Source organism: Ruditapes philippinarum, unplaced genomic scaffold, assembly GCF_026571515.1.
Source record: "Ruditapes philippinarum isolate M1 unplaced genomic scaffold, ASM2657151v2 ctg645_1_1_1_1, whole genome shotgun sequence".
In the NCBI taxonomy this organism is placed as follows: Eukaryota; Metazoa; Mollusca; class Bivalvia; order Venerida; family Veneridae; genus Ruditapes; species Ruditapes philippinarum.
In genome coordinates, this window is record NW_026861731.1 from 521,328 (window position 1) to 549,327 (window position 28,000).

General features: G+C 31.3%; 1 protein-coding gene across 1 annotated transcript; it reads right to left on the reverse strand.

Annotated features, from left to right (window-relative positions):
* On the reverse strand, nucleotides 1-27,557 carry LOC132716641 (uncharacterized). Its single transcript, XM_060699963.1, has 19 exons — nucleotides 26,841-27,557; nucleotides 24,716-24,843; nucleotides 20,775-20,943; nucleotides 20,282-20,566; nucleotides 19,111-19,141; nucleotides 18,277-18,854; nucleotides 17,958-18,067; nucleotides 17,712-17,779; nucleotides 17,267-17,452; nucleotides 15,122-15,339; nucleotides 14,657-14,763; nucleotides 13,357-13,506; nucleotides 12,040-12,145; nucleotides 11,481-11,609; nucleotides 6,899-7,028; nucleotides 5,907-6,679; nucleotides 5,123-5,400; nucleotides 3,846-3,959; nucleotides 1-1,408 (listed from the first exon to the last, which is right to left on the reverse strand). The coding sequence occupies exons 3-19, from the start codon at nucleotides 20,815-20,817 to the stop codon at nucleotides 1,313-1,315; spliced, it is 3,402 nt and encodes a 1,133-aa protein (XP_060555946.1). The 5' UTR covers nucleotides 20,818-20,943; nucleotides 24,716-24,843; nucleotides 26,841-27,557; the 3' UTR covers nucleotides 1-1,312.
* Nucleotides 27,558-28,000: the final 443 nt, after the last annotated feature.

Consider the following 28,000-nt stretch of genomic DNA (forward strand, 5'->3'; position numbering starts at 1 on the left):
AGCAGAAGATTTTTATTGCGAATAATTCTGTTGTCATTACAATACATAATGATATACATGTACAGTACTTCAATTCAATGTAACAAATAAATCCATTAAGTTGTTTAGTTCTATGATAAAAAGCTCACATTCGTTGTCATTATATATTTAGATTTTATTAAACTTGTGAAAGAAACTGTCAGTCTGAGACGAACAATTCCTTCAATTTGTTAAATAAAATTTTATATGACGAGGTCCTGTATATATACATGTATACATGGATATAAAATGAATATATCTACACTGCATAGCAAAGATAAAATACTTAAGGTGCATATTCAACATTTTATCTATATTTAATAAAGCTTACACTTCTATGAATAAAAACTTGTGGCTTATATTTACGAAGCTATGATTACATAATTGTTTTCATTAACACTGTAATATTGAGCTGTTAACATTTCTATCAGTACAATCAGTAACAATTTGGTCACCAATTAAAGGCATATTATGCCTACAAATAATTTTTTACTTTCTTAAAAAGGGATATCATTCGTTTTACAACATTTGGATAATAATGATGCATGTTAGTTGCTTGTTATAAAAACAGTTTATTTCCTGAGCACAATGCGGCTTGAAAAAAGAACTCACATACCTCAGGCATAAGATATGTTTACTAGATCTTTCATACAAGAATTAAAATATTGTTTGAGCATACAAACAATTGTTAGTGCTGACTTAAATTACATATCATGAATATAAGAAAGAAAAGATAAATATCAATGTGCTATAATAATATTTATATGGTGCCAATGAATGTGGATTGTAAATTTCTTTGATTTTGATATCTGTCGGTTTTTTCGGAAATAAAATTTTAAAATTAGTAAATTATTTCGTCATATAAACAAGAACTATAATATTTTTTTTTACAAATAAGATCAAATATGATTAGAGCTATTCTTGCCTGCACATCAATAATAAACTTGAAATATGATCCCTAACCACTGTTGTGACTGTTGGAATGTTGAATACATTTTCTGATCTTTTAATATTGACTACTGCGTTAGTAACTTTTTTTTTCCTGAATAAGGTAAGAGCAGTCATAATGATCCGTGTTTTCCGTTTTCTAGAAATGAACTTTTGTCCATTTACTATCTGAAGACTTGTTGTTGCATGCTTAATTTAGGTTCTGAATACACCATTTGTATAATAATCTTTAAAAAAGTGTGATTCTTTAAACTTTTCTTTATGCTCGTCAATTAATGACTGTAAAATCAATTTAATTGCTGCTCTGTTTAACATCTCATTATTGTCAGCATCTTTGAAAGGAAGCTCAAACAACTTTTAAACATAAAAAGTCGTCTTTTGTGAAGCATACACCTTGCTCGTCTTTTGCCCTCGGCAATACAATTTGAAGTTCTTCATATTTCTATAATTAAAAAGAAAATTTATAATATTAATAAATTATTCAAAGATATATTAAGAATTTTATATTATTAAGAACAAAACAGAATTGAAATGTCTTTATATCTCTCTTTCTGTCCCCTCATCTCTGTCTGTCTCTATCTGTGTCTCTGTCACTCTAAGTAAGACAAAGAAGGAAATTCGTTGAATTTTCATCTTCCGCAAAATTTATTAACTTATTTGAAGTTTTATAATGATCAGATTTAATAACAAGAATTTGTAACAAGCTACTAACATTCTCCTCCGACAAAGGGAATCATAACTGTACTATTCAAAAATTAGTGGAAAGGTATGATCTTGGCTCGTCTAAAATGCTAGACCTGAACAATATATCCATTATAGAAAAAAAAATATAAAATTACTCTTGTGTATGTGGGACATAAATACATTTATTATATAATCTATAAATAGCTTTGAAATGCCTTTCCCTGATTGGCTAACAAGCAACTTTTTGTAAAAAATAACAGGTCAATATCAGAGTATATTCACTGTTTTTTTCCTAAAATAGATTTTCAGAGTATATTCACCGGTTATTCTTCTAAAAATAGATTTTCTGGAAATCCCTAAAAGACACGAGACTTTGACATGACGTAACGCCAAGTTTGTTGTTATTATTCTGAAAAAAATGTTGAGTTGGGTGTACATCAGAGTCAAATTAGTCTATTTTAGTTACCGTTTTTCATTTTTAAGAAAAATAGGGATTAGCATGCCAATGGAAAGGGCCAAATTATTGAAACAGTAGACAAGCTGAAAAATAATGATTTCCGTCATATGCAATGGCAGATTTGATAAGCCATATTAAAGCTATTTATAAATTATATAATAAAACAGATATGTACTTTTTAGCTGTTGAATATGATGTGAAAAGTACTGAAAAATTAATATTGACCTCGGCTATCGCCTCGGTCAATATTAATTTTTTCAGTACATATCACATCATATTCAACAGCTAAAAAGTCCATATTTGTATAATATATAATTTTATAATTTTTTCAATACCAAAATACAAAATCAATATAAAAAAGGAAACAGAAATACTAAAGAAAGCCCAAAACGACAAATAGTAAATGTTGCAGGCTCGGTTGAATCATACTGATTATGTACGGAACTGAAAATGGTATTATATTTTTTAGTTATAGAAACATCCGCAGATGTGTTCATATGGTGATTATCACGAAACCTATAATGTGAAATAAATATGTTGTGTCATTCTATGAAAACATGCGTAAAGTTTTCAAGTAAACGAATGCGTTTGTCACTTTTGCCAACTACAGAATAATGGGCAGAACTAAATAAACATTTAAAGAAAGAACTTTAAAATGGTGTCAGAGGTTATAAAGCCTGCATATCATAAAAAGACGCTAAAACACAAATTTAAAGCAGGCAATATATCCAAATGGTTGTGTTACAGTATTCAAGAGAAATACTGGAACCACTCGTTTAGAAAATGTTCGAATAGAAGGACCTAAAGATTACCCGTTCAGAATACAGATATAACTGTCAGGAAATTATCTCAACAGATGTATAAAAGAACATTTGTATTTTAAGTTTTACTGGAATCGCGTATTTACTGGAATTATTTCATAGAAAAAATATATAGACCTTGTAAGATATTTTACTATTAGGTGTGACACTGACCTTTTAAACATGTTTGTGTCCTTGAAATGACACATTGTCTTCAAAAGTGCATATTTGTGAAATCATATTGCAGAATCGTTTAATGAAAGCTGTTGACCATAACTCAACACAAGACCTTTTAACACAAAAACGGGGAATAATTGTGACACAAAGCTATTATTGTGTTATGTCATTTGGGCATTTATTAAAAGTTATTACAGTTGTAGGGTTCAAGTTATAAAGGATGCAAATTAATTCCCTTTTTTTATTTGACCCGAGACCATGAATAAACATAGTTTTATTATTGTATTATAGTTAGAGAGGAGATCATGTTTTAATTGAAAGTGTGTCCGAGTTAAATTGTATACCAATAAATACGCAGGACCTTTAACTATAGTGCGGGACTATTAACTACCTGTACGCCAGTGACCGCACTTTCAGGCTACATTGTTTCTTTGGTTTACTTATTTCGACAAAAAGTAAAGGAATAGTAATTGAAAAAATCATATTGATAAGCTCAGTGAAATTTAATGAAACTTAATGAGCCTAATTGCCTATCCATAAACATTCCAGGACAAATTTAGAACAATTGGTCTTACCATTTCTAAATGATGGTATCATACGAACAGTTTAAAGGAATGAAAGACAAACAGACAATGCAAATTCAGTATCCCCTTCCAATTTTACATTATTAAAAAAGAATTCTTATTCTTAAATAGGGGTCTTTTTCGTACTTCACAAGACTGAAAAACATTTTTATGTAAGAGTAAATACATAATAAATACCCTTGCTTTGATTAATGATGCAAGAGCTTGTTTCATTTGTTGAAAACCAGGTTTCTTTTGCTTCAAAAAGCTTTTGATATCCATTTTGTAAACATATTGGTAGTCTGTCACATCCTGAAAAAAATTTTAAACGATTCAAAGCGTTTGAGCTTAATGTATAAGTAGAATCTTTTAAAGCAGGTTTAAATCTTTAAAAAGTATATAGCGTATATACAAGAATGAAACTGACTTTAAATGCATACAAACGTAAAAGAAACCCCAAATCAAACATTTTGGACGGATATTATTGTTCAAACTACACAATAAAATACGCAATAGATAGTAAAGCTATTATGAATGAACATTAGTTCTTAACATACAGGAGTGCCACTGTAGACTAGGCTGTAATTAAATCTGTTTTCGACGAGTTGTAACAGCATGCAAAACTGCTTTACGGCAGGTCACACGCAAATTTTTAAATGAAAAAAACATTGAATATAAGTATTTCCTCTGTTCTAAAATCAATAATGATTGCTAGAGTTGTATTTGAATAGAACATATGACCAGAGTTTTAACCGTACTTAAATAATTGTTACTTTTATCTTAACGTAATTCAGACAAAACCTTAACTCGAGATAATTACATTTGGATTTTAAAAGTTTTAAAAAAAGAGTTAAACGATTTTCTTATCTAATGACGTTATTTATGTAACTAGAATTCACTCAAATATGTCAACTCCGGCTTTGATGACTTGGAACATTTTTTTTATTGATCTCAGCCTTCAACCTCTATAACATTACTTAGATGACTTTTTTTAAATATGAATATGAACACATATACATCGAATCGAGAAACCCATTAAAATTTACAACTGATATAATGAGTGCAAATATCAAAGCAAAATGGTCCTGCATGACCATGTTTAAATTTACTTTTAACTATCTTTGAAATATTGTAAAAGATCTTATCCAAAAGTGGTAGTCTAGAACGATATTGCAAGCCCTTCTTTAACGGCGGTAAGCGGTCAACTGACGGCAGTTATTTTTTCCTCAAAGTACTTCTTTAGTACGAAGGATTAAAGAAGGCTTAAATTTTAAGTTAGAATATACAAGGTAAACATTTGATTAATACCACCTTGTAAAAATAATTTTTATAAATATATTCAATTTTTATTTTTTTTAAAATAGTATGCTGGGATTGATGAAGAATTTAAAACTTAGATTTTTGCGTGTATCATTTAAAAGTAAGTTTTCTTAGTGAGTTATTTTCTACATATCGTATGTTCAATAATCACAAACCAGCCCGTGCTCCCAGTCATTGACATAAGAAAATAACGGTTCCTCTTGATCTTTTTTGAACACTCCTACCATCCCATGCTCTATATTTTCGACTTTCCTCAATTCTACAAACAAATCTCTTTTTCCGTTCCATGCAGACATCACCTGCTCCAGATTATTTAGGTCCTTTTTGTGCATAGATTTTGGTCCTGTTTGAATAACGAGTCGAAGAATATCAGCGTAGCGTTTGGCGTCTAGTTGCAAAATTCCCCCGACATCTTTGTCGAGTTTAAACGTTGCTAGAAATGAAAAAAAAACACAAATATTCGTTGAGACACTTACATATTTTAGAAAGCAAATCATCTGCATACACATTCACGGGTGCGCAGGCACATACTAAAATAATAATCATTATCATCCTTCATTGGCTTGTTAAGTTTATTTCTTATATGCCACTGGGAGTTATTCATACTGTTAACGCAAGTATTTCGCGTGTAAGGATATATGAGTTATTGATATTTTTGGTTACAGGTAGATTGAGTTGAAATTTTCAGACCATCATAGCAATTGCTCTAGGTTATAAAGAAATAACGCATGGATTTGTGGGTCACCGTATAAATATCATCCTTCGTAAAAATAGTGTTAGCATCGGCTAACATTTCGTTTTTACATTATTTTCCTCGGGATGATATTTTACTGTTACCCACAAACCCATGTGTTATTTATATACTAACATACACTTAAACGCGAACTCACATCAATCAACATAAAGAAACAAAAAATGTATTAAGTTATTTTAATATACCTATGAACTCGTCAAATAAGGCTTCCTTTAATTGATTGATGTTCGTGAAGAAATTACAAGATATTGTATAATCCTTCTGCTTTCCATCATTTGCTATTTTGAACTTTATTTTATTATCCGTGTGTATTAAATAGCCAATCCAATCGTATTTGCTTGCGTACAGCACAGGTTCGGTTACGTTTTCGTCACCCAACGCCTTCATATGTCTATAAATGTAAGTTTGTAAGTTCCCAAAAGTGATAAAATCGTCACCATTAATGGGGCAAATTTCACAAGTAATTCCATGATCTGTCATCAAGAAGCACTCCTCTTTAGTAGATTTTATCGTTAATCCTTGGATGAAAGCTTTATTGAAAAATCTTCTTGAAGAAACTGCCTTTTGATCAGATTGACAGGAATTCAACTGAACCAAATTCATATCTTCGAAAAGACGAGATTCGTCAGAGCACAACAAAGGTGCTTCTGGGCAATCAAGAACGATTATCAATCTTCTCAATCCACTTTTCTCTGATTCATCCAACCCTCCTTTTGAAAATGATCGAAGTATGTCTTTAAATTCTGCCAGCGACATGAACTGATTTCTTGTTTCAGATTGTGTCTCCTCGTTGCTACTATTCAAGACAAAACCATTTTCTTTTGTGTAATGTCCAGTATAATAAAATAAAATGGTACTCAAACCAGCTCTAATATGGGCACTGAATGCATTCTGAATTTGACTTCTGATGTCTTCATAGTTGTGTAGTGAAGACTGAATCGTTTTCACATATTCGTCTCTGAAATAATGCAAACATTGAACAAATTCTTGTTTGATACTGAATATTTATGAAATAAGTCTTGACGCGTGTAGTTATTTTTCTACAAGTAAATGTTCTAAAAAGGCCAATCATCATTGTGCAGTTTTTTATGTCAATGACATTAAAAATATCTTGTAATTAAAGATAAATATGAGTATCTTCATTAACAAATGGTCGGATTAAAAAGGTTTATATTACTTAATGCCCATAACTAATGGCCATTTAGAGATGATGACTTTTTCCACGTCTTTTACGTCTTGCATGCACGAGTCTGATAATGTTTTGTCATCATAGTGACCAGCTACAAGCACAGCTCCCCACTTTGATCCTATAAGTTATTGAACATACATTTTTAAAGATTCAGTAAAGAGAAAAACAGTAAATTAATATATAATATATATCATCAACTATTCACAAATAATCAGATTTACTTGATAATTATACATATTGTCAGTTTCTTTATATTTTATGGAAATGCATCATTAATCTTTAAATCAAAGAAATATGTAATGCCCTCGATCGTATTTGAGCGTAAAATTTCTTGATTGCAAAGGAAATGATTAGCCACTTCATAACTTGTAATATACAATTATCATGTTTCACTTAAATAAACTATAAAACAACATATACACAAGAAAAGCATTGATGCAAAGCATCAAAGGGTGTCCAAACAGCAGGTGCAGATGAACTAGTAGATATATGATGACAAGATATTCTTATAAACTTTTCAATGGTTCATTGGGTTTTACCAGAATTGTATATCACTTTTGAATGAACGGACGAAAGACATTGTTCATTATTTATATAACTTTGATCGGCATGCTAGAAATTAGAATATTACTTGTTATTTCTTTATGATCGTGGTTATTAATAGCAACGGATATACATGTATACAATCATTTATAATCCATATGTGTAACGCATGATCAACACCATACTTGTGTAATTGTCCCTTATTATGTTATCGCTATTAGCAAGGACCCCCTCTTAAGGTATCTGTTCACACTAAGTAACAATATGACACTTGTTATTATTACCATGTTGATCATGTTGAGCATAATTGTTTATTATTCAATAAATGTAAATTCTATTTTAATAAAAAAAAATACAGATTTTATGAATATTGTTTTCTTTCTTTTTGTGTGTTGTTTTTATGCGCTATTTTAATACTGAGTTTTTACGTTTACTACTATTTTAAGAAATTCAATTGTCATAATGATCGACGTTATAAGTCAAAAACTTAACTGGAAAAAGTCAGTATATCATGGTTAATCTTTCAATATATAATATTGTTTATTCTTAAACCATATACATGTACATTTGTATTTTTCTTTATCATTTTTTAAATTATCAATCAATTGAATAATTCATAAAATCTGATTTGTAACTTTGAATAATTCCTCGGAATATTTACTAAACACGAATAACAAATTAAAATAAAATGTTTTAAAGTTGATAGTGTCATATTAATGCCATAAAAATGTACATTTTTTCTCAATTATTGTACATATTTATTGTTTTTATCTCATATAGATAAAAATAAAAACATGCGATTTGTGTTGTTGGTTTTTTTTTTTCGAATTGTATGTTTATGTATGATAATAATTCAATCAATTCGAGAGTTGATCTGTGTTTATTATTATTGTAACCTAAAACTAAGTGACAAACATTCATTTTTGAAAAAAAAGCTTATTTATCTGTAAAATATTTGTTCTGTTCTGTAACGATATCAAAACATCTACTCCAAAACCGGGAGAGACCGGACAATAAACGTGTGGTACTTATTCGCCGGTCATTAGTAAATCCCGGGAGAGACCGGGAATTACCAATAGGAGTACATCCCTCTATAAATAGATTTTCGGAATATTTAGGTCATCAACTCATCATTCTATTAACAGCTTTCGGAATAACATACCATAATAACCCAGCTGTGTTACTACAAAATGATAAGCAAAAATACCCCGAAGAGCGCGATTTATTGACGGAAAAGGTTATTTAATTTGAAAATGTTTGCATTGCGAAATTCTCCAGTTCGCCATTCATTGTACCTATCGCGACTTATTTATAATCAAGCACCCTCATACCGATCGGGGTGATCGGCTTTTATTATTGGCAACTATAAAAGGCTCGAGAAGTTGCTGTCGCCCTTTCACAAAATCTCATTTCATTCCAATAGGCGCCGCGCTTCGGCGCGGACGCCAATAACATACAGAAACGAATTTTGTAACGTGAATTAAATGAGCAAATTTAATATTTCAGTCAATTCTTGTTCTACTTGTATCTGTCAATAGAATGATAAGCTTTGATGTTATTTAAGCCAAGGAAGGATTTAGAAATACAATTATAACCGCTATAAAGATGCTGAGTTATGAAAGCCGAACAGCTACGCTTGATTTTTATAATTGAAATATTCTCAGATAGATAACTAGCAAGGAATTGTTTAGTTAAAACTATTAATAGGTAATTTTTCTATCTTTTTCTATCTATTTATACATTGAAAAAAAAAATTATCATTATTTTCACCCAAAACAAACACACATCATTCATTAACCACTGATACAAAATATCTTTTCTCTAAAACGTCTTTCATACGAAACAATATTAAACACCTGGCAAGCCCAAGCCCTTAACAACTCGTGGTCAAACAAAACAATAAAATTTTCACAAAATAAAGAACCCAAAGTGAATTATTTTACAAATTTAAGATAGTGTATAAACCACAAACAATCTACAAAAAATATTCCTAAAATCTTATTAGCATCAGAAAACATCTTAAACCACAACGACAAATATTTACAGATGTCCTCAAAACCGAAGCATCAAATATGAGAACAATGACAAAACAAAAATCAATTTATACAACTCAACCAAAACAACTAAATAACTAAATACAACCAATGATCCCTGATCAATTAAGATAACCACAATTTAATTCAACCAACTTAAACAAAGTAACAAAACTTAAAACAACAATAATCTTTCCTCTAAAAAATAAACGCTACACACTCCGAGAGTGCTTTCCCTAAACTGACGTTTCTCCCAGAACTCGCATGTTCATAAAATATTTACAAGCTTAACAATTTAAGATTAACATGTAGATTTAGTTTATCCAAAAATGCAAACAGCAACAGATTTAACAAAGCCTGTTTGAACCGGGTGATGCTCCCCGAATATGTTTGGACACAGAGCAGTACTTTTGTAGTTTCAGAGTTATATCCCGGACAAAGTTCAAAGTGCAAAAATTACAGAATAGGCAAAGCAGAGTTACTGTTCTTTGCACTGCACTCCTGCTAAATGAGATCTATGTCTGACTTAGTTTCTTGTTGATACAGTCATGTCCCGGACAAAGTTCACAGTGTAAAATTGAAAAAAAAAAAAAAACAGCAAATACTCTAAAAATAGCAAGTCAGAGTTACCGTTTTTTTGACGCAATGAGATTTATTTACCCACAAAGTTTTATGGTATATCGCTTATAGTTTCAGAGTTATGTACCGGACAAAGTTTCAAAGCGAAAAATGAACAAAGGGCAATAAATCGAAACATTAGGCAATTCAGTGTTACGATTGCTCATCTCCCAAATGAGATCAATCCATCTACAAAGTTTCTTGTTCATATCTCTTATAGTGTCAGAGTTATGTCTTGGAAAAAGTTGAAAGTGTAAAAATGAACAAAGGACAATAACTTCAAAATTACGCAAGGCAGAGTTATGGTTCTTTTGCACCGCACATCTATCTAAAAAGATCTATCTTCCTAGTGTCCTATAAATATCTCTTATACTTTCAGAGCTATGTCCTGTACAATGGTCAAGTGTAAAATGAACAAAGGGCAATCACTCTAAAATTAAAGAAGGCAGAGTTACGTTTGTTTTATATTGCTCATCTACCAAATGAGATCTATCTTCCCACAAATTTTCGTGTTTGTATCTGTTACAGTATTAGAGTTATGTCCCGGACAAAGTTCGGAGTGTAAATATGAACAAAGGGCAATAACTCGAAACTTAGACAAAGCAGAGTGTTACGGTTCTTTCACATTGCTCTTTTATTTGATAGGATTTATATACCTACATATTTTCTTGTTGATAATTCATATGGTTTAAGAGCTATATTCCTGACAAAGTTAAAAGTGAAACAAAATTTTTCAGGTTATGCTCCGGACAAGATTTTTCTTAAAGGGTATATAATTTAAAAACTGGCGAAAGAGTTTTATTTCTTTGGCGCTTCACTCTGCCTCAATACACTTTACCAATGTGTTGAGTTTAAGCAAATTATCTCCAAGGGCTTTCATGTTATGCTCCGGAAAGGAGACTTTTTTCTAATAGGGGAGATATTTAAAAAAACGGAGCAAAACAGAGTTATAATTCTTTAGTCCTACACTCCGCCTCAATGCCCATCACCAGTGTGCAGTTTAAAAAAAATTATGTGTAATGATCCGGACAATATTTTTTCTAAAAGGGGAGAGAATTCAAACAAAAACGGGACAAAAAAGAGTAATGGTTCCTTGGCACTGCACTCCACCTCAATGCTTTCCACCACTGTGTGCAGTTGAAACAAATTATTTCCAAGGGTTTTAAAAGTTATGCTCCGGACAGAAATGGATATCAGACGGACATATGGCAAACAGGCAGACGGACAAGGCAGCTACTATATGTTTTCCCTTGGGGGGTCATAAAAAACTACTCATTAAAACAGCGTATCACTGTAAGCAATATATTAACTCGTTGTAAATATAAATAGTAACCATCAGATATAACTGTATACTTATTCTGACAGTATCACATTACCTATAATTGGATCTATTTCCTGAAAACAGGAATGACAATGCAGTGGATTCAGGTATGAATTCCTCATACATGAAACACAGACCTTTAGATGCTGATTACATCCTTTATGAGCCAGGAGATCATTTGGTACTGCAAACAGATATTGTTAAACATAGTAATTTGAAGAAAAGAATCAAGAAAGAAAAAAAATAACAAACACACACTCACAAAGATAATATTGTTCTACGTTTTCTATGTTAGCATCAAATGTTAATAAAATATATCTTTTTCAACAGCAACAGTGGTTTGTAGACAAAAAACATTTAAACCATTTACAAATATGCGTTTCTTTTGATTAACTTAGAAATTAATACAGAAACTATTTAAAAGTGAAATCTTACCACGAGAAACAAAGTAAATATATTATTCAATATAATGATTTAACTCCGGCACATAGTTATGTGACAAAATTCCATATGATTATGTAAATATCTTACATCTTTTACTAAAATGTTTGACAATACTTTTTGCAAAAAAGCACAAAAATGTCTCGTGCGAACATTTTTAATTCACAAAATACCTGAGGGATTGACCATACACATCTCACAATTTTTCTTGTCCCCATACAGTGTGCTGTCATTTGGGCGATCCCATGCAATTCCCTCACAATATTTTCCTATAAGGTCCTAAATGGATGATAAAATGTATTATGGAGTAAATATTAAATAAAAAGTAGTGCGTCCAAAGATTTGGCTAATCTCGGATGCTACAAACTTTAAGCAACACCAGGTGTCAAAAATAATGTACCTCACCTTCTGGAGCTAAGTGATGCATAGACTAATAATTCGAACCAGTTAAGTCGCCTCATTCAATCTTGCAGGGTGAAAGGCAGTCTTTAGCTCTTAACCCATTACTTCATGAAATGGCTGTTTTCATTGAAAAGTCTCCGGTTACAAGTTCAAATTGCTATAATACTATAAAAACTGCTTCAACACTAATCAAACTTGACACAAATGTTGACTGGACCATTGCCCTTGCAACAACATGCTCAGGCTTAAATTTTCTGTTACCATGGCAACGAGCGGACATCTCAAAAGTGCCAAAAATTACTATTTTGCGTTGATTTTTTCCATCAAAATTGATTTCAAAGTGCTGCAATATCTCAATGGATTGAGATATAGTCAAATGCTTTTCAACGTTTGTTACACGTTACCTTATGATCAATCTGGGGTCATTTATAGCCTCTCACAAGTCCAAAAATTTCTTGGCGATGAGGGGGACTCCGCCCTCTTCGAACCCCCCAAACAAAAGGGGGCACATCCCCCTTCTGGCAACCCAATGATGTATCTTTTGGTTGGGGACCGCGCCGAAAAAGTGGTCATTTTTTAAACAACATTTCTCAAACAAAAACAAGTGTTGGGGGCCTGAATCATTTTTTCACCATTTGAGACAACAAAAGGGGGTTGGGGGTGAAAAAGGCGTCAAAAGGCGTGTATATCGCGTAGTAGGTTAAACGTTTTAGTTTTACTTTTTGCACACCATCTTCAATTGAATTAATGCAAAGGCTTTAAGTAGTGTGAAACTATTTATACACACTATTCTCAGAATTGATCAATTTTAGAATATATATTCGCACACACCACTTCTAGAAAATCTGTCACACTATTATGGCAATAAGAATAATTAATTTTTCCCAATACAATGAACTTTTTATTTAATATTTAGATACTTTATAGACAAGTCACTACGTTTCTGTTCATGAATTTATCTTTAAGTAGAATAATAATTGTTATGTAAAGACAAATTTATGCAACTAAGTATTATATCAATATAATTATTGTGTAACTGAAATGAACTTGCTACTTATGACATGGAATCAAAGTTCATAAAATCCAACCTGTGTTTCTGTTAGAATCTGCTTAGAAGTTAGTTGTTCTTCCTTTTTTAATTCACTTGAAGTAGATGCACTTTCAATACATTTTTGCGAAAAAGCTATAAGTGCGAAAGCAGGATCACATAACTCATCGCCATCGTTCCAAATATCTTCCTGTCAAAAGATAAGAAAATACGTTGTAATAGCTTTACTATTTTAAAGGCCCTTTTTAATTTTGGTCCTAAACATTATTTATTGGCATATTACCTGAACCATGTTTTGCCTCCATAGTTTTTTTCTCAAGGTGACAAGCACCTAGCATGTTCTAAAACCATTATTTAAACATTTATAAATCAAATGTTTGCCCTTCATATAAAGGACAAAACTGTAATTTTTACCTAAGTAAATTGTGCTTTTACTTTGTGATATTCTATTCACACTATGCACTTTGTGACCTATCAATGCACAGTAGCGCATGCATCACAGACAATTCGTCCTTTTCATATTTAACAATTTCAAATAAAATAGTTCCAACACTAAAATATTTATGTTAGCATTCGTTCTTGGTTTACGATTATAATGATACGGAATATGACCAGCGCATGAGGTTATAGTGTTTTGAAAACCTTAAATATTCGATGACATAGACAAATTCTTATAAATAAGCGTTATACTTTAAAATTGAATAAAATAAGATTTGAATTTTAAAACAGTTCCGCCAAGAAAGAAAGGAGAACATTTAAAATAATTAATATTGACAAGAAACTGAGTTTCAAGATCAATACATTGCCCTCTTGTCTCTAATGTTTTAAATTTGAACGATGAATGAGGAATTCAACAAGCAGATTAATTTCATAAATGATAACTCATATTGAATCTGGAAAATGGGTAAAAAAGCAAAAAATCATAAGTGATAATGAATAAGTTCAGCACGCTCCATAGCTTCTGCTTCTTAAGCGACTATATTTAGCACAAAGTTTGATCTGGAGACATTAGAATTTAAATATAAAATTGTATCTTATTTTCAAACATTCACTAGAACTAAAATTTACAAAATATAAACATATTTCATTCTTGTTTTCTTTTAGCAAGATAAGGTCTTAACATATTAATGTTCGGATAACAACTTTTTCATGGCAGGGTCTGGTTAAATGTCAAACCATTAAGAAAACAGATTAAGCCATGTTGTTTATAAGGATAGGAATATTTTTAAAAATCTATATAATTTTTTATTGTTTTAAAACATTGCAAAATAAAGGACTTTGATAAGGCGGTTCCGATTACCCTACATACATGTTTATATTACTTTACAAATCGCTCTTACTTGAATGTAGCAGTGCTCAAGTTCAGAATCATCAAGGTCTTTGAGGTACATTTCCTTAGCTCCTGACTCAAAGGATGGCTGTTTTCCAGTCAATAATTCTCTTGTAACTATAAAAAAGACAAAAGCAAAATTTGAATCATTTACTCTTACATCATTATTTTTTTCATATTATAAACACTAAAATTTAGAAATTAAATTCAGTCTTATTTCAGAAAGGACATTTCACTACATTTAAGGTGATCTATAATAAGCTCAAGTTATAAATGTATATAAAGTTTGCCTTGTGATTAAATAAACATATTTTATCATTAAATGAAGATTCAAGTTTTAGTTATCAGTTTCTTTCTTTTAATTATGTTGTGAAGTTTTATGCAAAGCATTTCGTATGTTGGCATGTAAACAGCTTTTTAAAGAGCTATTGCTATCTTTTATACTTTGAGATATATTTCAAACTATAATACTTACCTACACCGACATTAAAATAATCAAAATATTTTTCAAGTTTATCAAATGTCGGTGGGTTAAAATACCCATCCGTGATAGGTATTGCAGAAACAGATGTATGGATAGATGTATTATTTCCAGCAGTTTCCCTTGCAACCCCAAAATCTGTAAGTCTTGCATTATAGAATCGATCAAGGACGACGTTGCTTGATTTGACATCTAAATGGATAATTGCTCCCCTAAGAACAAAAAAAATAAATGTTTAATAGTTGATATATATAATATTATCTAATGCAGCTCTTCCAATAGGTGTCAAAGTGAATTTTAAGAAAATTTGAATTAAATGAATGCATGTAAATGCAATGACTATTTTGCAAATGATATAAAACTGGCTCAAAAATCAAATCAAGTACCAAACTATAGCCTTAATATCATTCACCTGACAATAATTATTGTTTACATATTACAGATTGTTCGCATCTGCATTTTGAATAGTACACCCTTAAAAACGTAACTGGTTGCTTTTGCTGAGGAAAATCAATAGAAACAACTACTTTCCTATAAAAAATCAATGATTGCTATGGAAGTAAGTGGATGTTCTGGAAGTAAATGGTTGATTCCCTTGTTTCTCTTGGATGTTAATGGTAGCTATGGGAATCACTTGTTGCTATGATAAGTCATTTGCTGCTATAGTAAGACATTGATAGCTTTGGAAAGTCAATATTATATGATTGCTATGGAAATCAATAGTTGTTATGAAATACAATTATTACTATGGAACGTGAACATGGAGATATTTAAGCCCCGGGTTCAAGTCACTGACATCTTTTCGATGTTCTTATATACCTGTTAAACAACAAATTATCCCCAATGCAGGGCAAATTTTAACCCCAAGGCTATCTTTGAAGTGAAACTCTAGAGAAAGAAGATCTTTATCAAGTTTAACTATATAACATTTAAGGAAAACCCATTACCCTTAATCCGTTTTGAGTTTGGCCAATTTTGACCCAAGGCAATAATTCTACAAACCTGGCAGATATATACTACAAAATGTTTAATGCAATACATGTATATCTTACCTTAGCCTTGTAGTTTTAGTGAAGAAAAATTTTACCCAACTTTTTAATAAAAACATTGACAGAAAATCCATGACCCTGCGTGGGGCAAGGTCAAACCTTCAAGTTTTTACTTGAATAAAGTAAAATATATGATTAACAAGATCAACAAGGAAAGGCGGTGTTCAATGAAGGAAACCCCAAACGACCCAGCAACAAGAACCAGCGGCAAGGATCCCAGGAGGACCCCAAACAAATACAGGACATGGCACAGGCAGAGCACGGACAGGATTATCACTTTAAACGAAGTTCATACTAAATATCTAAGCCTTAGGAGATCGAGCTTTTCAATGTTTGCACGTAAAGACAACCAGTAACCCCTTACTGGGCAAATTTAGACCCCAAGGCTATAACTTGAACAAACTTGGTAGAGGACCACTAGCATTTTTTATGACAAATATCTAATTATAGCGTTGTTGGTTTTTGCTAAGCTTGGATTGGGCAATATAAACAAACTTGTTGAGGTCCACCGGACAATGTTTAAAGATCCTGTAACGCAATTTATTCATGGTTTTATTTCATAAATATGATGCTCAAATTAAGATTTGTCAATATTGTAAGTTCAAATAAGCATTATTTATAAAAATATTACCCAATTTAACAGTTCATGTAAATAAAGGGAGGTAATTAGAACTTTATTTTCTATATATTTTAAGTCAAATTTTCCAATAAGAAATAAATGCATGTAATTTGTTGATTAAATATAATGTACACAATTTTTTGCAGTACACATTTTACATATTCTTTGTATTTGAAAATTGTTTTATTTGCAAAATTATATACTTTTTATATGTAGCATATATAACATTTTGTTTAAACTGAAGTTAAGATTGACGACGGACACAGCCAAGTCACAATTTCTAACCTGATATGCAAGGGAGGAAATTCAAATGAATTTGTTACAAATGTTACTGAATTTACACGCGTAACATAGTTGTTTCTTAGTGTTACGCTTGTAAAAAATGACAAGTGTTTCGTTAAATCGCGCCCATTTTGTGTTCTACGTGTGTGTTTAGATGAGCTATAAACTGAACGTTAAAATACTTCATACCTAAAATTTTTAATTTCCGTGTGAAGGAAATCGACTGCTGCACAAATGTGGTAGAGTATCCTAAGTCGTCTTTGGCGGTTGAGCTCGATATCATTTTGTAATTTATCATCCATTCGCTTTGTGTCACGTCCAATTAAAACGAAAAGATCACCTTTGTCAAGACGGGGGCACAGAAACCAATACATTCTTAAAGGGATTTGATACAATAAAATGAATATAACCAATTAGTCTGCTAATTTAAAACACGTATTCTCCTCTTAATAGTTTACGTAGTTATCATTGAAGTTCATTTAACATAGAAATGATGCAATATATTAATATTTAAATGATAATATTCTAAAATTTTCAGAATAGCAATTTCACTTTCTTTAAAAATCCTGTTTGTCATTCTTTTTGCAATGCAAAACTGGTTTGAGTTATGGGCAATAAGAAAACCGACACTTACCCTTTATCTGATCCCATACCTAATATGGGAACAATGGCAAAATGCATCAATCTTGAAGCTAACTTTTCCTATGTAATATAATGATAAAGACTTGTAAAAAATGTTTCCAGACAAGATATGATAAGAAGAACATAGTTAAATCCATGAGATATATAGTTGAAATAAAAACAAATGGTACTATTATTTTAATAAGGATTATTAACGTCGTAACATCAACTCATGAAAAATATAGGGAACCGTACTTACATTTGTAGTAGATCTATCATAGTGATTGCGCTTTTTGTCATCTTTTTCATCATTGCATATTATTTTTTTAACTGCTACTTTAATTTCAAAATCTGGTATCGTCTCGTCAGCTAAAATTAACATATTGCTTATTTTCAACATTCATAGAAAATAAAGAAAGGATTCTTATCAAATTCATATGACCAATAATTGTCTATACTAACATCTTAAATTGAAATTGGCTAATTAGTTCATTTGCAATGTCTTTGCGACAAAAGATAATGATATTTTATATTCTATGATAACGATATTTTACATTATATGCAACAGCTATACTTACATACATAAACGATACCGAATGCACCCTTAATTGTCTCGTTACAACATTGCTCTATCAAATGAAAGTATTCCTTATTATAAACAATAATTCTTCCATCATGAGAACATTGTCTGCGCGAATCGGAAAATTTGGATTGAAAACCTCTTAACTTTGTTAAAGCAGATTCTTTGATGTTGGAAGATTCTTCAAAGTGTCTCTCACAATGACTTGATTTCAAGTTATTTATTTGACTATCCGTATGTGTCTTTGAGCTACTTTCAGCCTTGCTTGGCGAAATCGTTATATGAAAAGGTCCTAAATCTGTTTCAAATTGTTTGCCGTTTTCTGTCTCTTGAACAGGTTTAGATATCGCATGATTTGATGATGTAGCTGGTTTGTTTTCGAACGTTTCAGCATCGACCACATCTCTTGCTTTAGCTTCCTTACTAATATGTTTGTTCTCGTCAATGATACTTTGACCCATATGCTGAGTCTTAATTCCTATACGATCTACTTTCATTTCTCTCTTTTGTGCTTGCTCTGATGATGGGTATTTCAATGTTTGTACTGGTTTCTGCAACTCTGGTGCCGAGTCATCTCTATGGTATGCAAGTTAAATATGTTTTTTTTGTAATCAAGATTTTATTGCATCAATTCAAAACATATGTAATTCAATTAAATCGGTTGTCGATAATGTACAACACCAACTTAAAGTTAACTTCTATTACTAATAAATTTCAATAATGCATATATGTTATGGAAAATTATATTTAGTGAAAGAATCAAACACTTTTTAAAAAAAGAAATACAGAATAGGCAAACGTGTATGAGTAATGTAATTCTAATGAAAATTACCTCGAATCTGGTATTCTGTCTTGTTCTAACTCTGATTGGAATGAAAAGAAAGACACACATTTCGATCATGTTTCAGTTTTTTTTAAATATCAACATAAGTTTTCATATAATATTAAGTAAAATAAATTTACATTCTTCTTTCATTTATTTATACACTAAGTAAATAATGTAACTTTTCCTTTAGGACGAGATATTCATATACCGGTATATAATATATTGTCACCTGTTTAGAAGTTAAATGACCTATTTAACGCCAAAAATGACAAAATCAGGACATACGAGGGATGATTGATAAATTCTTGGAATTATCCTCTAAAAACCAAATTACTTTATTGAATAAAATGAAAACTCAAATAGAGGTAAACCAAAATGTTTGCAATTACAGTTCTATAGTGCCATATATATATCAAAATTTTCCTACGAATACACCGTGTCCATAGCAACCACTGTCCAGTGACTTAAAGCACGCTGTATTTTAAAGTATAAATGATACAGTATAAATGTCACTGCGGGAAGAAAATTAAAGCAAATTTTGCGCTAACGCGTGACACGTTAGTGTGACGTCTTGACGTCATTTCCTGTAAATTTCGCGGCAGAGTTAACCTCGATGTCTACCGAACGGCGAATTACAACAGCAGATGACACTGTCTTCAAATTTTGTGTGGGACTGAAACTTTCACCGAGTGAAACTCTTAAAAAGTTAGAAAATTCGGAGACATTGACTACTGGTGGAAAGACATTTGTGTATAAATGACATGAGCGGTCTTAGTCTTTTATCAAGTTTGCTCATATTAATTTGATTGGCCCGTTTAAGCTAAAGCTTAAATGCCCAAGGTCATGACATTTCTTCAAATTATTGTTTAAACATATTCTATGCTCAAATTTAATATTAGAAACTATAGACAATTGATAATTTCCAACACTGAAAAGCAGTTGTTTTTTTCTAGTGACTGACTCAGGGCCATTATGGCCCTCTTGTTCAATATATTCTAATGATTTATTTGGCTTTATGTCAGTCTAGAGTAAAGTAAAGGTATATCGTGGTGTAATTTATTTGTTAGTTTTACTTTTAATGTTTAAGAAATAATACAATTCCACGAATTTATCAAGCAGCCCTTGTATATCTCTGTACTACCAATGTCATGTGTGAATACCCAAGATAAAAGCTTACTGTGCATGTTGATCATATCATAGTCAACCTGTACTGATGGTACTTTACTTAGAATTGAAAACAATTCTTCCCAACTTGGGTCTCTTGTACGTTGCTTCCATTTTTGAAGCATATGGCTAATTTGAACCTCTACCGAGATTTTGTCCATCTTCAAATGTCCAATTTCTACGTTTGACAGACCTAGAAATGGGCCCAACAATTCCCAGTTTGTTCCTATGGCATTTGCTAGAACTACGATATCTTTATCGGAAATTTGTCCAGTAATTTTAGGTTTTTGTATTCTTTCTGAAAACAAAAATATATATACAAATAAAAAATATTGATAAACACTAATTTGAATATTGAAATTACAGTAATCCCGAAAGACCAGCAACGTATAGCAGCACTTAAGTACGCGCAACACAACACTTAATGTTGTAAATATAAAAATCCTTTTACCTAAATTTTTACTTAAACCGATACAAATTTTTTTTAAGAACTTTTAAATACAAACCTTTTTTCACCTTCGGTTTCACTTCTTTCTCTTTCTGTTCCATGTAGTCCACAATGTGTTCATGATAATTGTTTCTTAGATATTTTTTAAAAAGTACGTAACCTGTTTTTCCTTTTGAACGTACTGTTTCTATGATTTTTTGATTTTTTTTTTATGTAAGTGTCAGTTCCTGCAATGAGATTTTAATATTGGTGTCATAATCAGCCCTCATAAAATGGAGAATCTTATTCTTATAAGAGTGGAGTATTTCAAAATACTATTTAGAATTATTAGTATAATTTAGAATTAATGTCTCCAGACAAGACTTGATAACCGCTGATTAAAAATCAATTTCATTTAGTTTCGCCCATTAATTGCTCATTTAAAATGCCATTATGCTCATCCGAGGGTTTGTCATTATAAATTGTCATTTTGCCAAAAATCTTTAATTTAAAATATAAATGTTTATTTTACTTTAACAATAAACAACGCATGGATTCAAACGAAATTTTCGTAAATATCCACTAGAATATACCTGTAACGATCATTTCATAAAAAGAGTGGGACAGTCTTTTTATATTTTAGACATATTTAGATTTTATCCTAAATATTTTCCAATATGAACTGTTAGTCAATCATCATTTTAATAGTAAATCTTTTGAAATATATAGTCAGTTCAGCTAAACTTGACTATGAAAATATGAGCATATTGTCACTTTAAGGTACATGTACACGCATGTTTTACTTTGCGTGAAATGGCACCAATGTGGCACATTAAACATACCATGATCGTCATATGAACACATCTGCGGATTTTCAAAATTAAACCAGTTCATGTTAAATTTTGAAATCTGTTTAAGCCGGTGCTAGGGGGCGTGGACGATAGCTTGAACCGAAACTGCGACATATTCAATTTTAACGTGTTGGCCTTTCCTTAGGGATTCTGTTTTTCTTATATTGAGTCCGATAATAAATGAAAGACATTGATTAGAAAATTTAGAAGCTGTCCAGTCTTTAATATATAAAAGATAGGTATGAAGTTTCACTTAATTTAAACATAGAAATTAGTGGTTCCGATGAATCATGAAAAATTAGGGATAGCCCGAATTAGAGAAAAATGCCATCACACCAGCGAGTCAACCTGTCAAAAGATGCCAGTTATACAAACTTCAAACAAAATAAGTTGAGCATTTTCGTTTCCAAATATCTACTTAAAATTTCACATTAGATAGAGTCCTTATTCAATGGCAGACATTATTCAATTCTTATAAATTGTGCTTAACAGCCCTTCACTTACATATGTGCAGAGTTTATGTACTCTTAAACTCAGATTGCTTTGTCCTTGTACCCTCCCCTTGCTCGGTGACGCACTGGTTTTGTACTGGGTTCCGTTTCGATTGTTTGATGTTGGAGCTTGTTTGGGTTTCGTTCAGTGAAATTCGCCTTTTTGAATTAACTACTTCATAGCGATCAAGAAACATCTTAAAATATTTGATTAAGCGCATAAGGTAATACTAGTGGAATGCAGGCCTTATTTTACTTTCGGAGTCTTGCCATAAAAATGTTAAGATCAACTAGAAGGTTTTGTTTTTAATGTAATGAATGACATTTGCTTTTGTTGGGTTTAACGTCGCCTTTGAACCCAAAGCTATGACGGGCAAGTTGCTTGAACTCAACGACTTAATCACTTGGCATTGGACGCGCCTATTTAATTACAAAACAATTTCTTTGGCAAAAATAATGAAAAATTATTGCATCACTTCTGGGTTGCCTGTTTTAGGAAAGCAGTGTATTACGCTCTTAGAGCAATGGAATGATATGCAAATGTATTATACAGATTGAAGCCCATAGACACATTTTTATGTATTATATTACTTACATAATCTAGATTTCACCAGAATAATGGACTTCGTTTGTTGTCTTTTAGGAAAAATGGTGTGTACAAAGAATGGTAGGAGATCTACAACACTGTCAACTAAGAACTTTTGAAGCAGACAATACTTAAAGTTCAACTGACGGCATAACGAGCTTTGTGCGTTCTTTAGGGATTTTTTATTTCTCTCTTTTGGCCATGTATTGCACTGAGGCCTATTTGTATCGACAGGAAAAGTTAACAATGTTACAGTATAGCCAAAAATCTTATTGCACCTGTCAAAACTGCAAAGCTTTAACAATCATAACCTATGGTATTCGAGGAAAATAGGGTGCATAAAATAAGTAACTGACAAATAAACGACACTTGAGACAATCCGATTTTCAAAGAATAATAAGAAAACTTAAGTTGTGGTGGTAGAATTCAAAATGTACCCTTCTCAAACCACACCTTTACCAAAACACTAAGTTTCTTTATTAACTACTTTCAAAGCACTAACATAAATGACTCTTGATAATGCATAGTAATAAACCTAAACTCTATTCTGCAGCAAAATATTGTCAAACATTGGTTCCACGAGACTGTCAAGATCGGGTGGTCAAACATTATTAAAAATGTACTGATTGACAGAAGTAATTATGCCTACTAATTTATTAATTTTATAGGCAGTTGAAAGCATAAAACGTGTTGATTGACATATACCTATCATGACATATATTAACTTTCGAGTTTTTTCATACTGAAAGCTAACCTACTGATCGAAGGCTGAAAATACAGAGACAATGCACAAAAATAAACTATAACTGCATTTTCAGTGTTAAATTTTGTTTCCAGATTGCTCCCGTTTCAGATATTAACCCTCATAACAGCATATGTCAAGTGATGTTACTAGTATAAATATTTCACACACAGAACATATTTGCTACTTTTTACACTACACAGGTAGGGTAGCATCAGTTGGGATATAATGTTAATAAAAATGTGAGAAAGAATGATCCTGCGGAAGCAATGAACCAACAATATTATTTGAAAAATACATTCATAGAGTTGTTATAAATTTAGGAACCAAATTATTTTTTTTAATTTTCTTTTAAGTTTAAAGTTACATTATGTTAATTTCATTGTTGTCATACTGAGTTGAAAAAAAAACATTTCAAAAGCTTGTTTATTTAAATGGTGATTGACCAATTAATTGATAATTAGAAATGTTGAGGATAAAATACCAAAACTGCCAAAATATAAAACCTGCCCGATTCTTTTATCAACTGAGCGTAACCCATACATTCTGAAGAACATTTATAGAAAATAGAGAGAAATAAGAATCCCTATAGAAAGCCCAACACGGCCAAATCGAAAATGTTGCAGCCTCGGTTTAACTGAGCCAGTACATTAACGGAATTGTCAAGTGCAAACTACCGTCCACACCCCCTAGCACCGGTTAATCAGAATTGAACTGGTAAAATTTAGAATTTTGAAACATCCACAGATGTGCTCATATGGCGGTTATCATGGAACCTTCAATGTGACACGTTAGTGCCATTTCATGAATAGCGTCATATGGTCCCCAAGTAAAAAAAATGCGTGTGTCCTAAACAAGAAAACAATGGGCAGAAATAAATAAAATGGAATTTTGAAAGGGGATCTGAGGTTATGAAGCCTGCATATCACAGATATGACGTCAAAAGACAAATTAAAAAAGCACGCCACATATCCTAAGGGTGATTAAACAGTATTAAATTGAGGAATACTGGAACTACCCAACAAGAAAGATACCAAATAGAAGGACCTTAAATACCACAAGCACAACAATAATGCCGTCTGAACGATCTTTAAAGATCGGAAATATAACATCCCTGATTGAATGTACGGGGCGACTTTTTACAGCTCCACACGGCACAAATAAAATTTGTGCACACACGAAATTTATATGTTATTTGGTTATTATATGAAATTAGAAGTAAATATGGCAAAATATAAACTTACTTTGATTTGTAACTGTATAATCAAAATTTTAACTTATTTTGGCATAATGTCACTTGAATCATTTTCATTTATAAGTTTTGGTTCGTATTGTTTATTTATTACTTACTGTTATATCTCTATACAGGTCATGATCGATGAATTCTTTTTCAAGGAGCACGTCAAGAATCTCCATAGGAGAAGCATCACTAACAAACCTTTTTCGAATCGCGTCAACAACCCTCTGGTAAAAATCATCTGGAGTATATTGACAAGTTAGTTAGTCGAATACAAATTTTAAACATTAAAAATATACAGTTGAAAAATGTAACAAATGTATCATCATGTTCATATTATTAAGAAATGACATAAAAATGATTTAATGGTTCTGTGAATTCCGCCCGTTTTGGAAATTCCGTTTGATCGAGTCTATACATAAGGGAAAATGAATATGAGCAACATCTGTCACATAGAGTTTAAACTTGTTTAGATTGGTGCAGTGTGCCTGATTAGTTCTTGTTTTTAATGATATTATATTAGTTATATTGAATATGAGTTTGAAATGTTTATGCTATACACCCATGAACAATAAAAACCTTATGTATATATTACATTTAAATATCTCCAGTTTCTATGGCTTCAATGCATAATTTACAATGATATTTTGTGACATGTTATAAATCGCTAAACAATGAAGAAACACAAGACATCAGCTCCAAGTCTTCTGCTTTTTTAAATATAACAAAATAAAATACATTTTTTGTGTCATTTCTAATTCTTAATAAATATATTACTTTTAATTAGTCACGAGACGACATTGAGTTAAATTTGTAGACTTTTTACTTAATTTTCTGGAAGGAACTTAATTTAAGATTAAACTTTAATAAAATCTGAACATAAAAATGAGATTCTATAAACAGAAAGTTCTTTAATCGTTTAAAAATAAACAATTTACATTTAAGCATATGTATATTTTTTTCTTTTATTTTCTTAAAGCTGGATAAGCCAAATTATTTTAAGAAAATCAATATAGAGAAAATGTATTTAAATTTTAAGAAAGGTATAAATATTCAAGATCCAATATATATTTTACATGTTATGGGCGGTGTTTTAAGACTGATTTAAGACTTATCACCATATTTCTACCGCCTTACTAACGCAGTAACGGCTGTTTTTGCATAATGTTGATCACGTTTTGGTAATTGTCTTGGATTTGGCCTATTGCAATATGTAAATTACTTTAGTTTGCCACCTCACAATATTTTACTTTTAAATACATTTCCAAAATTTTCATGAAAATTAACATGAATCTGGAGGCGTGCTGCTTTAATCACAATTACAATAATATTTTGAACGATTTAAACACACACATAATACACTAATGCGTAAACGCGTCTTATCTATTTTTATGATAGTATATCATGTTTCATGTTCATGCTGTGCGTAGTTAAATGTCCTAGATAAATACATTTTGACGGCGTTTATATTTAGCAATATATATTAGTTAACTATGCTCAGAATAAATCCACATTACATCAATGTTTCCAAAAGTCATGAAATAGTATGCAAAGCTAAATAAATCAATAATATATGTTAATTTAAAATTATTAGGAATTCTTATTTCAAAGCAAATATAGAGTTTAATTAGTTGCATTCGTTAGGTTAATTAAGGTTGGGTTTAAAATCATATCAACACTGTAAAAAATCATATGTCGACTGGTGGGGGCAGACCTTAAATGTCCCTCCACGGGTACCAGAAGTCAAACCATCGATGTTCCTAAAGGCAGCTGGATAGCTTCCGCACATGGTTGTCCTTTGAGGGATCGAGCTATCAACGGTGTGGGATAGTACGATTAGTGTATCTTTATAACAAAAAAAATCAAAAAAACACAAAACACACATACAAAAAAAAAGAACAACCGTTCACATGATTTTTTTGTATGACTATTCAAAATTATCTTAAATTTTAGACCACTTGTTTAAGCACTTATGATGAACAACTCGGATTCCCTGATTACGATTAATCGTTATTTTGATCACAGAAATAAATCTCCAAGAAGACAATTTATTTATATTCATTTAAATCTTAAACTTCAAAAGTCACATTTCACTTTAATAATTAATTCTTCTACTTTCTGTTTCACCGTACCAAACATGTTTGGGTTTTCTTTCTTTTTTTTTCTTTTATAAAACATATTTTGTATTTTTACCTAAATTACGTGCCAAATGTACTTAGAACAAAAAGTTACACATACCTTCGTCAACACCTTCCGCCATTTTTCTTTACTTGTCTGAAGAATGAAATGTTATCGAGCATAGATTTGTCAAATTTTATCTTCTAAACGGCTATATTTATATTATTACGTCATTTATTCAAATATAATAACAGGTGTATTATCTGTTATATCTACATCAAACCAATTGTGTAAAGGATACCATTTATCTTTTATCTTGCCAAATGAGTGACTTGTTATGATACCATTTTAATATGCACATTGGTCACATTTTTCCACAAATATAACTTAGAAAATTTAACATGGCAAGATGAATATGATTTTACTGACGATCCGTCCATTGCCGAGTGATTAAGGTCATGTGCTTCAAACCATTTGCCTCTCACCGTTGTAGTATGCAAAACCTATCTATCTAGCTTACGGGCCGTTGTTGGTTCCCACAGGTACCCGTTTGCGCCTGAAATAATGTACAGAGGGTCACCTGAGGTTTCTCTTTAATATTGAAGCTGGGAGGTTGCCATATAGCCTGTACTGTGCTAGTGTTGCCTAAAGAACCCCATTCCCCAACATACACACGCGCATAAAATAAATGAAAAGGAAAAAAAAAGATGAATAAATGAAAAAATAAATAAAACATTTCTTGAACCTTTCTTACAGAATAGGTGGAATGTTAGCAATTCAGTATATAGAAATAGAATATAGGTCTTTGGTTTCAAATAGCCTTTCTTGTTAAGAGCCTCGTTTATTGAGACCGGTTAAAAAACAAAAATAGAATTCTCGGAATAGATACACGTAATATCTAAAAAATAGTCTGAATTGTTTGTTACTTACGTGCTATTTGAAATTGCTTACAGTTCAACTATGTGATTCGATAAGGGCGTATATAAGTGACGCGTTTAATCAATAAACGGCAATTTAAGGTTTAGGAATTTTTATTTAACCTCGTGATTATCTATAATCTATATTGTATATGTTATATGTCCTAGATAAATATATTTTGACGGCGTTTATTTATAGCAAAAATATATTGAAATTCTCCAGATTAAACCAAATTACCAAAAGTCATGAAATCCATCGATGTTCGGTCATGAAGATTGACAGCTTCCTCACATAAATGTCCTTGGGGGATTCGAACTTACAGCGATGACGGGCTAATAGTACAATATGTGAATTATTTAAAA